The 12,744-nt window shown below is 37.2% G+C and overlaps 1 protein-coding gene and 1 pseudogene across 3 annotated transcripts in view; both read left to right on the top strand.

Moving 5' to 3' along the window:
• The window catches only part of LAMA2 (laminin subunit alpha 2), a 531,205-nt gene extending 519,275 nt beyond the window's left edge, over positions 1–11,930 (top strand). For both annotated transcript variants that reach the window (XM_081040014.1, XM_081040013.1), the window contains 5 exons: positions 1,605–1,760; positions 3,140–3,293; positions 7,479–7,609; positions 9,586–9,808; positions 11,563–11,930. In XM_081040014.1, coding sequence (XP_080896140.1) covers positions 1,605–1,760; positions 3,140–3,293; positions 7,479–7,609; positions 9,586–9,808; positions 11,563–11,720 — 822 coding nt within the window. In that variant the 3' untranslated portion in view covers positions 11,721–11,930. The remainder of the gene's footprint in view (positions 1–1,604; positions 1,761–3,139; positions 3,294–7,478; positions 7,610–9,585; positions 9,809–11,562) is intronic.
• Positions 4,005–5,347, top strand: LOC308490812 (large ribosomal subunit protein uL4-like; annotated as a pseudogene). Its single transcript has 2 exons — positions 4,005–4,025; positions 4,188–5,347. The product of its transcript is annotated as a large ribosomal subunit protein uL4-like (transcript).
• Positions 11,931–12,744: the final 814 nt, after the last annotated feature.

Genomic DNA, 12,744 nt, shown 5'->3' with positions numbered 1-12,744 from the left:
TGTGGATTATACAGCTCTATGAATTCAATTTGAAAGAATAATGTTTTTTCTGAGGTTTTATTTTTCTACTGTTAAGATGCTAAAATGGCATCTTTTTTTATGAAATTATATTTGACAAACTTAAAAGCTGTCAATACTAAAATGTTCCTTAAAACTTACCCTCCCATCCTACCTCATACTGGTCTGTAAGAGCCAAGAGAATGGGAATCTGTTATATCATGTTTAAGGGGCTCTAGGGTATCATTTACACTGACAGTCATTTGGAACAACTTCTAAAACGCTGGCCTTACACACACAAAATGATACTATTATGGGCACAGAAGGCTCATCTGCCAGCTTACTGTCCTCTTTGGCATGACCACAAGTAGATAATATACTGCCTGATTAAAACAAAAACTCAGAGTCTGTTTCTGCACCTGTGATAGCCTCGTAAACAAAGCCTCCCTAGGTAGACCGATAAAATGGTTAATTTTTAGGGTATATTATTAGATGTTATATTTTATATATTGACCTACGTGGACTTGTTAAATGCTCACTTAACATTTTGTATGATCAGCATATCATACAAAAAGCCAAAGAACCTAAAAATATGTAATAAAAATGCAACGTCAACCAATTTGTTATCTTGGAAATAAAAACTGAAATCTTTATGTCTGCTTGGGAGTTTTTGACTAGCAAGTACTGATCTTTATAAAGGCTCTCTCATTAAGGTTATTCACTTCTCTGGCTAAGAGAATGATACATATGACACTTGAGAAGAAGTTGGGCCACAGTGAGTCTGGGCTTAAAAAAGAAAGTTTAAATACTATAAGAAGTCAAATTAAAGAGGGATGTGATTTTTGAAGGGTTATAAAAATTATTTCCCAAGCCAGAATAAATAAGTATAAAATGAGATCTTACATTCTTCTAATTCTGATGTAGATTCATTTTTAAGGGATCGTTGTACTCCAGCATTCACAGGGTTACACGCTCCTTTTCCTAAATTCAGACTCAAGGTTTATGCTCAAGCCAGTCTTCACACCCCTTATTTCACTCTATCCCAGAAGATAATTCACTCCACTGCTGCAATTTCAGCACCCGTCAGCTTTCCATCTTCCTCCCTGACTTGGTACTAATCAGCTGCTGCAGAAACAGCAAAGTAGCCTGGATATGCTGCCCTTCCTCCTGCTTGAGAAGTGCCTGTTAGGCAGAGGGATGTACCATATCTGAAATTGTGTTGGGGAAACCAGACTTTGTTCAATCAAACTAATGCACTTCTAAAAACGGACATGAATTTTGCAGCCCACTTAATCATGACAGGGCTCTCAATCTGCCCAGTTCCTTACAACATGTTCACTTGGCAATCTATAGAAGACTCTTCAATCTAAAACTCACCCGGGAAGATTTTGTACTTTTTCAGAGATGGCACTAATGGAAACAACAGAGTTCGAGCTATCCTGTAAAATAGGTTTAACCTCACTTATATGATGAGCTTAGTACATACTAGGCACTCGGTAAGCTACGTGGCTTTTCCTAAGGAATATCCTAAAAGTTATTATTTCTCATACTCTGCATATTAAAATGTATCCATGTTTGGCATTAATGGCTCCTCTTCTTTTTTGTAGATTAAAATTACGCGAATTAAGCAAGAAGGAATTCTTTACGTAGATGATGCCTCCAACAAAACCATCAGTCCCAAGAAAGCTGATATCCTGGATGTTGTGGGAATGTTGTATGTTGGTGGGCTACCCATCAACTATACTACCCGAAGAATTGGTCCAGTACGTGTCTCATTTGTTTCTTTGTAGCCTAAATAACTGGCTGAGTCACGTATGTATTTTGAATTATTAGGCGAGATTGGCCCGTGACCACTTATAACTGGATAGGAAATCATCTTCTCTGAGAGTGACAGACGGTCTGCTAGACAGATTTGACTATGAGAGGCAATGTCTCAGAGCAGCATGGACCCTGGAGCTAGACTCTCTCGGTTTGAATACCTGCTTCACTATTGACTAGCTGATCTTAAGCAAGTTACCTAATCGTTCTTTGACAAAGTTCCCTCTTTTGTACAATAGGGTAATATTAATATCAAACAAACAAGGTTGCTGTAAAGATTAAATGAGGTAACATACTTAATGTGCTGGAAGAGTACCAAGCATATAGAAAGCACTGAACAATGAAGATGATGATAATGGTGTTGACGGTATTGTTTCAGAACTAGAGATTTAGCAAATATTGGAGATGTGGTGTTTATAGTACAGTTACCCAATACTGCATTCAGAATTTAAAGTCCTCACTATTTGGTAAATCAATATTCACAAAGTAATTTTTTTGTCAGACCATGTGTCCTGGTTTGCTTTGGAAAGCATTATTGTAAAAAGCATAAGGGGTTTGTGTTTTTAGAGAACACACTACATACAAGTGTGATCCATTTCTATAACCAAATCGGAACACATAATAATGTAGAGTTGTTCCTCATCAAAGACATTTGTTAATCACAGTCATAATTCTCAGGATTTGGCTCCTCTAATGGATGACCTGTATCACTTTCCTTTCATAGATACTGGATATGCTACCTAGGCCTGGCAAAATGAGTCTCTGAAATGAGTGTGGCAAGAGTGATTAACTTGTATCCTAAAACCAGATGAAATATAATGGAGCAGAGTATGACTGACTTATTTCTATAGCCCAAAACATTGAATGTTTTATACAAACTGTCAAGTTTTATATGTGTATGCGTTTTCTTAGGAAAGGGTCCCACTGCTCTCATAAGATTTTTATGAAGAAGAAACACTGAACCAAACCTATTATCTTTCCAAATAGAATTTGAACATAGATTATGACAAAAATGTGTATAGAGTAAGGTTAAAAAACTATTAACAGAAATGTAAGAGACTAATTAAAACTTAGGATACCCGTATGGGCCCACAGGTCTGTGCAGAATTTAGAATATCAGAACGGTCCGATTCTAGGCTCAATATGTCCTAGCTGAGAAGCACAGCACGATGCTCTGTGAGAGTGCAGATTGAGACAGTTGGAGGTACTTGAAGACAAATGGCTGCTGATTCCACGCTTAGAGCGCCCCACAAATGATTGCACTCCACATAAAGGCAAAGTTTTGCTAACACTTGATATCTGTTTCTCCTGATCTGAATAATAGGTGACCTATAGCATTGATGGCTGCATCAGGAATCTTCAGATGGCAGAGGCCCCTGCTGACCTTGAACAGCCAACCTCCAGCTTTCATGTTGGAACATGTTTTGCAAATGCTCAGAAAGGAACGTATTTTGATGGAACAGGTTTTGCCAAAGCAGGTGAGGTGCTTCCATTTCCTTCCTGTTCAACACTAACTAGGTACAAATATTAACTTCTTGCTTGGGTGGAAGAATGACAGTCCCTGGGGTCCTAAACCAGTATCTTTTATTTAAACCATATATAAAAACATGCAGAAGTAATTTTAAAAATGCCTCTTTCCGATTAATGTATTAATGATTCTGATAAGACCTAATAGAAGTAAACTAAAAATCTATTTGGAGAGTTTATTTCATCTTCTTCCCTGGAGATCAATAAAAGCAAAATAAATGTAATTTTGCAAGAAGGTTCATAAGTTTATACTATGTAATTTATCTACTTTCCAATTTTCCCTGTCTACCTTTCTGGAAATGAGATAACATTTTTCTTTGTTTCTCCCCTTCAATTCCTTGCAATGCTCCATTTCTTGATCTCCCCTCTCTCTCTCTCTCTCTCACACACACACACACACACACACACACACACGTTGGAGATGAAGACTGGCACCTCTCCCTGACTTTAAGTATCTCCCCCTTTCCAATGAACACTTCCTAGCAAGGTCACTGAGAGGGAATGAACAATTTAGGAAGACAAATATGAAAAAAAAGTATATATAATAATAAAGAATCTGACATGTACATACTTTAAGATAGAGTATGCAGTCCCATGGTTACCACAGACACATGCATTTACTCATTAGAAAAAACAATAATGAGCACATAATAAATATATAGATGTCATTATGGACAACAGAAGTAAATAAGATGTTTCTTCCTTTAAGAATATCCTATCAAGTTTACAGCCACCTTAGGGATTCAGAAGAATTTTGAATAAACTTCAAAGTTTTGGATTTTACTTATAAAAAAAGAAATACTATCAATGGATAAGATTCTGGACTTTTCCTTTTCCTCTGGGAGCCTCCCATTCAACCAGATATTGTGAACTTTGTTCACACTAACTTGCGCAGAAACAATAGACAGCCCTGTGCTGTCAGTGAATTAGCAGGTCATCCAACCAGTGCTGGGGTGGCAGGTATAGGCAGAGCAGTGGCTCGGATTCCCAGAGTTCAAGGTGGTGAGACTCATCATTCTGGCCAGGATGCTTTTGGCAGTATTTGTCACGGAGGCCACGTGTTTGCACCAACCAAAACCTGGCGCTGTTGGCACCGCAGAGTGAACAAAACACAGACGCCATATGCCATCTGCTCTGCCTTGGCTGCCTCAGCCTTACGAGCACTGGTCATGTCTAAAGGTCATCGTATTGAGGAAGTTCTTGAACTTCCTTTGGTGGTTGAAGATAAAGTTGAAGGCTAACAAGAAGACCAGGGGGCTGTTTTGCTTCTTTAAAAACTTAAGGCCTGGAATGATATCCAAAAGATCTGTGCCTCTCAGCGAATGAGAGCTGGCAAGGGCAAAATGAGAAACCATCGTCGTATCCAGCCCAGGGGACCTTGCATTATCTATAATGAGAAGAATGGCATCATCAGAGCCTTTGGAAATATCCGTGGAATTACTCTGTTTAATGGAAGCAACTTGTTCCTGGTGGGCATGTGGGCCATTTCTGTATTTGGACTGAAAGTGCTTTCTGCAAGCTAGATGTAAAGCTGCCTTGCTGTAAAGCTGCCTCCCTCAAGAGTAACTGCAACCCTCCCATGCACAAGGTGCTCAGTACAGACCTTAGCAGAATCTTGAAAAGCCCAGCAACCCAAAGAACCCTCTGTGCACCACGCAAGAGAATTTGTCAGAGTCCTGAAGAAGAGTCCACTGAAAAACCTGAAAATCATGTTGAAGCAAAACTCAGATGCAAAACCCATGCATCAGAACACCATTCTTCACCAGGCCAGGAACCACAAGCTCCAGGTGGATAAATCAGCAGCAGCGCTTGAAGCCAAATCCCATGAGGAGGGGTTTTTGGCAAGAAGCCTGTGGTAGGGAAGAAAGGAAAGAGGGCTGTTGGCACTATGAAGCAGTAGAAGCCATTGGTGGCAGAAAAAGCTGCAGCTACCAAGAAACCAGCAGCTGAGAAGAAGCCAGTAGAAAAGAAACCCACCACAGAAGAAAAGAAGCCTGCAGCATAAACTGAAATTTGTTTATTCCGTAAAGGTCAAATCACTTTGGACAGCTAGTCTTAAAAAACCTGATCAAAGAAAAAATGAAAAATAGGTAGGATTCTGTATGCTTAGAAATCACAAGAAAGCAAGTAAAAAATGAATAAAAACTATAAAAGACACACAACCGAGGTTCTAGGACTATTTAGAAGAAAGATTAATTTTGGTTGGGGAAATCAGGAAAGGATTTATGGCGAAATCGACATTTGTGTGAGAATTTAAAAGATGCTTACAACCCTTGAACACTTACAACCCTAAATTATCAGAGGCAGAAGAGCAGGACCTTCTAACAAAGAGCATAAGTGGAAACTTCACCTATACAGAAGCAGAAAACAGAAAAAAAAAAACACAGGCTATGCTAAATATTGAAACATTGGACATTAAGATGAACCCCAAATTCCATGTGCTATAAAAATCCAAAGCCTTCCCCAAGATTTCCACAAATTCACAGATGGCTAGCATTCTCTTGGTCAAATTTGATGGCAAATTTCAGCTTTAGTTTCTGGTTTTAGATTGACTTGCCATCCTGCCTGAGCTCTTTTTGCTCTGGATCACACTGGACCAGAAAATTAGCCACTGCCCCAGTCTCCAACAACTACTGACATCCCCTCAACACACAGTGTAATATAATCTACATAAGACTTGAGTGGTCGGTGGAGGTTGTCCCTGGAAAATATACAACTTCAGTTTAAACTCTTGATGTATTTGTCCTTAAAAGTTTTCCCACCACCAGGTTACTCCCTCTGTCCTCAGCTGAACTGCCTCATGTTCCTCTCTTCTCCTTATTTCTCTTTCAGGACCAGAAACAAGGTCTTCCTATTTTATCTGGCAGAACAACTCAGCCTTTTCTACCCTTTAGTCTTCATATCTGTCCTAAACTCACCTTTGCCCTTCCAAACCCATCAATATTCTCAGTAGAACAAAAAGTCTTTCACCAAATAGGCTCCACTCTTCATTGAAGACAGCCGTGGTTACACATAGCATTTATTTCTTCCTAATAAATAGATGACATGGAGAACCTTCCCGTGAGTTCTTCCCTAATACTCTGTGCAGTTGATATATGGTCTAGTCTGGTCTTAATGAATCACTTTGTTTCTAAGAGGTATGTCTTAAATACTTGCTAAAAGATTAAGTAAACCAATGAATTAAATACAGAAAATTATAAAGAAAAGACGTAACTAGGTGTGAAAGAAAAGTCTGTTTATGTCCCAGAATCTCCTCCTTCAAAATTGTGCTTGCAATTCCTATCTTATAAATAAAAGGTCTGGGAACTTTTGAGCCCTTTCAGATCTTTGTGGCACCATTTAGGGTGGCCCAGTGAAATTTTAATGAATAATTACTGAAATGCTTGACTTAATCCAATAGTTAAAACTGCTAACATAATCATACCTGGACGTGAGATTCTTTGAATCAGTGTCAGTGTGTGTTCATTCATTCATTTATTCAACATATATATAGTAAACCTCCATACCGTGTTTCCCTGAAAATGAGACCTAGCCAGACCATTAGCTCTAATGCGTCTTTTGAAGCAAAGATTAATATAAGACCTGGTCTTATTTTAATATAATATAAGACCAAATATAATATAATATAATATAATATAATATAATATAATATAATGTAATATAATATAATATCAGGTATAATATAATATAATATAATATAATATAATATAATATTGGGTATAATATAATACTGGGTCTTATATATTATATATTATATAAGACCTGGTCTTATATTAATTTTTGCTCCAAAAGACACATGAGAGCTGATGGTCTGGCTAGGTCTTATTTTCGGGGCAACACGGTATGTGCCAGATACTTTGGTAAGCACAGGGATAAAATGGTGAGCAATATAGAAAAAGTCATTGGCCTCACAAAACTTACATTCTAGGAGGGAAGACAGCCAAGAAAATAAGCAATAAATATAAAGTGTGTTATATATTATAATAGTGGCTATATAGGCCATATGAGAGTCTGGAACTTACAGTTATTATAATTGACTAACATCTGAAATTGAAATCTAATAAAACCATTGCATTATAAAAATTTGAATTAGCAATCCCTAAACTCTAATATGTATTTTAATTCTCATTTTGCAGTTGGTGGTTTCAAAGTGGGATTGGACCTTCTTGTGGAATTTGAATTCCGTACAACTAGAACCACTGGAGTTCTTCTGGGAATCAGCAGCCAAAAGATGGATGGAATGGGTATTGAAATGATTGATGAAAAGGTGAACATCAGCCATCTAAATATTTCTGATCTCTTCATGATATTGTTGTTCATGTGTAGAAATTTTATTTTGAAGCTTTGCTGTATTCTTTTTGGGAGAAAGGTAGATTGTATCTTTTCATCCTCTGGATTATCCCAATTTATGTATGTTTTCAACACACTTATTCTGTAGACCAGTATAAACTTTCAATAAGCTAATAATACTACATAATTCTATGTAAGCCAATTGTGTTGACTAATAATGAACCAATAGTTTTAGATCTCAAGCTCTTACTGTGTTACTAAAAGTATACTGTTATTCTCCTCTTTATGAATACACAGTCTATGAAACTCTTTATTCCATTGGAGGGAAAAGGAGGGGTCTTGGATTGACTGAAAAAGTCTTTGCCTCTTATATAATAATAAGTGGCTAGCTGACATATTGGCTTCTCATTTTTATTTAAAAGCATCCAAATACCATTTCAAAATTTAGGAAATTTATGACAAACTTATATTAGTATAATATATTTGGTCAATTTGCTTATAATGGATAATCTAATTCTAAACACCATTTTGGTCCATGGCTGCCTACGAGCAGCCCACTTGCAGTGGAATGACCTGTTTGTATGTACTGTTGTACTATAGGGAGCAGGTAAAAAGAAGAAGGTAAAGCGAGATATATCACACATTTTCTTTCTGGCTATTAAATAGGAATCATACGACAACTGTGTTCATATTTCCACTTGTAAGCTATTGTTGCCTCCCAAGAAGAAATACCACACAGTGACCTAAAATATTCATCCCTTTGCCTCCTCCCGCCCTCCTCTCAGTCTTCAAACCATGTCAAAGGCAATAAAGCAAAAAGATCCAGGAGCACGGAGAAAAAAGGGGGAACAAATAAGCAACACTTAATAGTTTTGCCAGATTTTCAAAACACACTTTCCCTACATCTTGTTGGAATAAGCTTCATTTCATCACCTGCTTATAACCACAGTTACTATCAATTTGTCAGTGTATCAAGTTCCTTTATGATGCATGTGGATTTCTCACCAAACTCCTTTTATATGAAAAATCCTGTTATTACAAACTCTACCCAGGATAGTAAAACCTTAACTAATATTTACATCACTGTATAGTTTACAAACTTTTCACATATTTACTTGTACTTTCAATCTTTTTTTTACAACTGCTATTTCTTATTTTTTACCTTGTCAAATGTGTTGCCAGATTGACTGTTTTTAATGTTTCGATATGTTTCTTTTCTTCATCAGCTTCAAAAGAATTCTGTCATCTCAAATTTCAGGGACTGTTCCATATTACTGAAAACAGATTTTTCTCATTTAGACAAGAACTTCCAATCTAAGTTCTTCATTGTTGTTATTTAACCGGCCTTCTGGCTCAAAGTCTTTGGCACCTGTGACATGAAGCCGGCCCAAAAAAGTAATTTATGTAACTTGCAATCCTGTATATAAAATGGAAACCATAAAGGAAAAAAAAATACATATGATTAAAACATCAAAGCTTAAATTGAGAAAAAAAAACAATAACCCTTTAAAATGAATTTGTAAGCCAAATTAATGAATCACTCTAAACAACATCTTTTAAGGAAATCTTATGAGGTTCACTAAGAACTCTCACACTCTAAAAAGATCTATGGTAGAATTGTCCCTGTTTACATCAGATCCTTTTTTTGTCAGCTGGTCTCAAAATTATATTTCACATTTTCTAAAAGCAGAATTATCATCAAACTCACACATCTTGCCTGTTGCTCCCAACAATGCCCAAATGCAAAGAACATAATTTGTGATTTCTGCTCATTAAATTTGTTTTAATTTCTGCCAAGTATTTTTTTTAATAAATGAATATGCCCTAGTTATCTTCACTTTAAACTATTCCAGCTGATGTCTTTTCTAGAGATCTGACAGTTTTTACCATGTGAACCATCATGATACCCTTCTAATAAAACCATCTGTGACTGTTCAATTTCCTACTTTCTAGATTATGTTTCACGTGGACAATGGCGCCGGCCGATTCACTGCTGTTTATGATGCTGGGATCCCAGGGCATCTGTGTGACGGACAATGGCATAAAGTCATGGCCAAAAAGATCAAACACCGCATTGAGCTGACAGTAGATGGGAACCAGGTAGAAGCCCAGAGCCCAAACCCAGCATCTACGTCAGCTGACACAAATGACCCTGTGTTTGTTGGAGGTTTCCCAGGTGAGCATTGTCCACCCCAGCAAGAATTTCCTTGCTCTATTACGTTCATGATTTTGAAAACATTTATATTTCTATAAATATGTCCAAGAATGTGTGCTTAGGTATGCTTTCTTCCTAGCTTTAGAATCTCCTCCCATAAATAACACCTTCCCTGAAATTTCCAGTGTAGAAAATGAGCATATTACTTATATAAACCACATGAGACTGAATTTTCACAACAGCCCCCAAACTTGTATTCATGGGGTGATGGAGGATAGAGGAAATGAATTTGGCTTATAAAAGAGATGAGGCATTTAACAGCGATTGGGGCCACAGTTGGTGTTCTCTCTTATTTTTTAAAAATTAATATACCAGAGGAATCATAAAATGTTATGCAACTTATTTCCTCAAGTTCTAGAAATCATTGGGTTAAACGTAGCTAATTTCCCCCTCAGGTTATTTTAGAATTTATATTTATATTACAAAGAAACCCAAGCAATAAATCTGCATTCAAAATCCCTCTCCAGCACATTAAAAATAGCCTGTGAACCGCAGAAGAGTTACCTAAAGTGCCCATAAACAAGAGTGCTCAACTTGATGAGAAACAAGCCAAGTGCCTCTTAATAAGTACTGAAATAACACAGACTTCTGAAACGGTCTTTCAACATTTTGGCAAGAGAAACTTTTGTTCCCTTTTATTGTAAAGCTCCTTGGCTTAATGATATAAGCAAAATGTACGTATACTGAGCAGTGGAGACTGAGGAAAAGATATAGAAGTAATGGGGACCAATTCAGAGCTTCCCTTTCCAAAGTCACTTCTGTTTTAACAAGTAGGCTTTAACAAGACCTACTTCTGCTTCAATCAAGATAAACCTCAAGATATTATAAAGGAGAAAATGTATTTCTCCATTCACAGCCTGGGAAAAGCGATCCTTATTAGCACCTAGTAGGCCTGCTGGGAAAAGAGAGTCTGTCCTTAGTAAGAGAAAGATTTTGCGTGAATTTTCAACTAACTTAACCTTTTGGGATATATTTTTACAATGTAAGAAATGAACGAAGTCACCACTAAAAACTCATGTCCTAATTCAGTAAAGTATTTGATCAATTATTTTGTTTCATTAAATCAAATTTAATAATTGTAAGTCACAACTGTGAACGTATTCATTCCAAGCCAAATTCTTTGTTTGATGTCTTAAAATGAATGTCTCCAATTTTTCTTTTTTTTTAAGTTGGGGCATATTAGGGAACAGTGTGTTTTTCTAGGACCCGTCAGTCATTGACCTTCAATCTAAGTGTGGAGGGCGCAGCTCAGCTCCAAGTCCAGTCATCACTTTCAATCTTAGTTTCAGGGGGCGCAGCCCACCATTCCATGGGGGAATTGAACCTGCAACCTTGTTAAGAGCTCGCACTCTAACCAACATGAGCCATCCGGCCGCCCCTCCACTGAGCTGATTGTCTTCAAACTAGTTGTGGAGGGTGCAGCTCACTGGCGCATGTGGGAATCGAACCGGCAACCCTGTTGTTAAGAGCCTGCACTCTAACCAACTGAGCCATCCGGCTGCGCTGTATGTTTCCAAATTTTATAGTACAGTACTATAAAAAAAAGGTGGTATTTCTCTACAACTTTAACTGTTAGTAAAGCTAAGAACAAAGTCACTAACTTTACATAAAACTGCCTTCCAATTTAATTTCACACCAACAGCGGACTTTGAAACATGCTCTTACACATAGCAGCTGCATTTCAATAACTGAGCCCTCTTTGCTTTGTTTTTCAGATGGCCTCAACCAATTTGGCCTGACAACCAACATCAGGCTCAGAGGGTGCATCAAATCCCTGAGGCTCACCAAAGGCACCGGCAAGCCGCTGGAAGTTAATTTCGCCAAAGCCCTGGAACTAAGGGGCGTTCAACCTGTATCATGCCCAGCCAAATAATAAAAATAAGTTTAACCCCAAGAAGGGCTCTTCAGAACAAGTATATCAAGTAAAACAAATATATTTACCTGTGTATGTTATGAAAACTAATTTGTGCATGTATATTGAATTCTTTGTGTATTCAGATGGTGCTAATTCAGATCCCAGACTGAGTTTTAATTCAAATTCTTTCTCAAGCTCATGAATATTAAACCAACTATGTCATTCTAACTTCTCGTTTTGTGTGCTTTTAAGGGTATAAGGCAACTCACCATAAGTTGTTGAATTTGCAGCATGTCCTAGAGTCATCTTAAGAAGAAATCAGGGATGGCCGACTAGCTCAATTGGTTAAAGCGTGGTGCTGGTAGCACCAAGGTAGCCAGTTCAATCCCCACATGGGCCACTGTGAGCTGCACCCTCCTTAAAAAAGAAAAAAAAAAAAAAAGAGAGAGAGAGATCAGATGTTATTATTTGTAAAGGTATTTTTTTTTTTTTTTTTACTAACTCCTATTAATACTTTTATCATCCTTTTCCTTGTATCTCAGCTTTGGCTTTCTGTTCCAGCCATTGAAAACAACGGTGGACTTGCTATGTTTGATTGGGAAGAAATCCATTCCCATACTCCCTATGTTTGTGGAAGCATTAGCAAATAATTTCTCTGGTCCAGGTTCATTAAAAGAGAGTTTAACTAGCCATATGAGTGAATACCTTTTTATGCTGACAGTAGAGAATATAGATCAGATTGAGGCCAGAAAGCTTAATTACTTGATTTTCTTATTTGATAATGATTTATAGGCTTTGGGTAGATACCAGAACCAAGCTCCAGAATGACAATTAAGCATGCTTTCGATACTACAGTATTGAGGCTTTGGGCTTTCAGTTTTCAGTGTTTAGTATAACAAAGTTTTAGTATGACAACCTACACTTAGGTAGAGAGGAATAATGCTGAAGTGAATTTTTTTACTTATCTGAAAACAATAAACCATAAACTTACAAGGTGTACATCATTCTTTTTGAGTTGTAATATGACCTAAAAACCTCATTT

This window comes from Rhinolophus hipposideros (assembly GCF_964194185.1).
Source record: "Rhinolophus hipposideros genome assembly, chromosome: 3".
Taxonomy (NCBI): Eukaryota; Metazoa; Chordata; class Mammalia; order Chiroptera; family Rhinolophidae; genus Rhinolophus; species Rhinolophus hipposideros.
The sequence above is the reverse complement of the archived record's forward strand: the minus strand, read 5'-3'. Positions and strand labels throughout refer to the sequence as shown.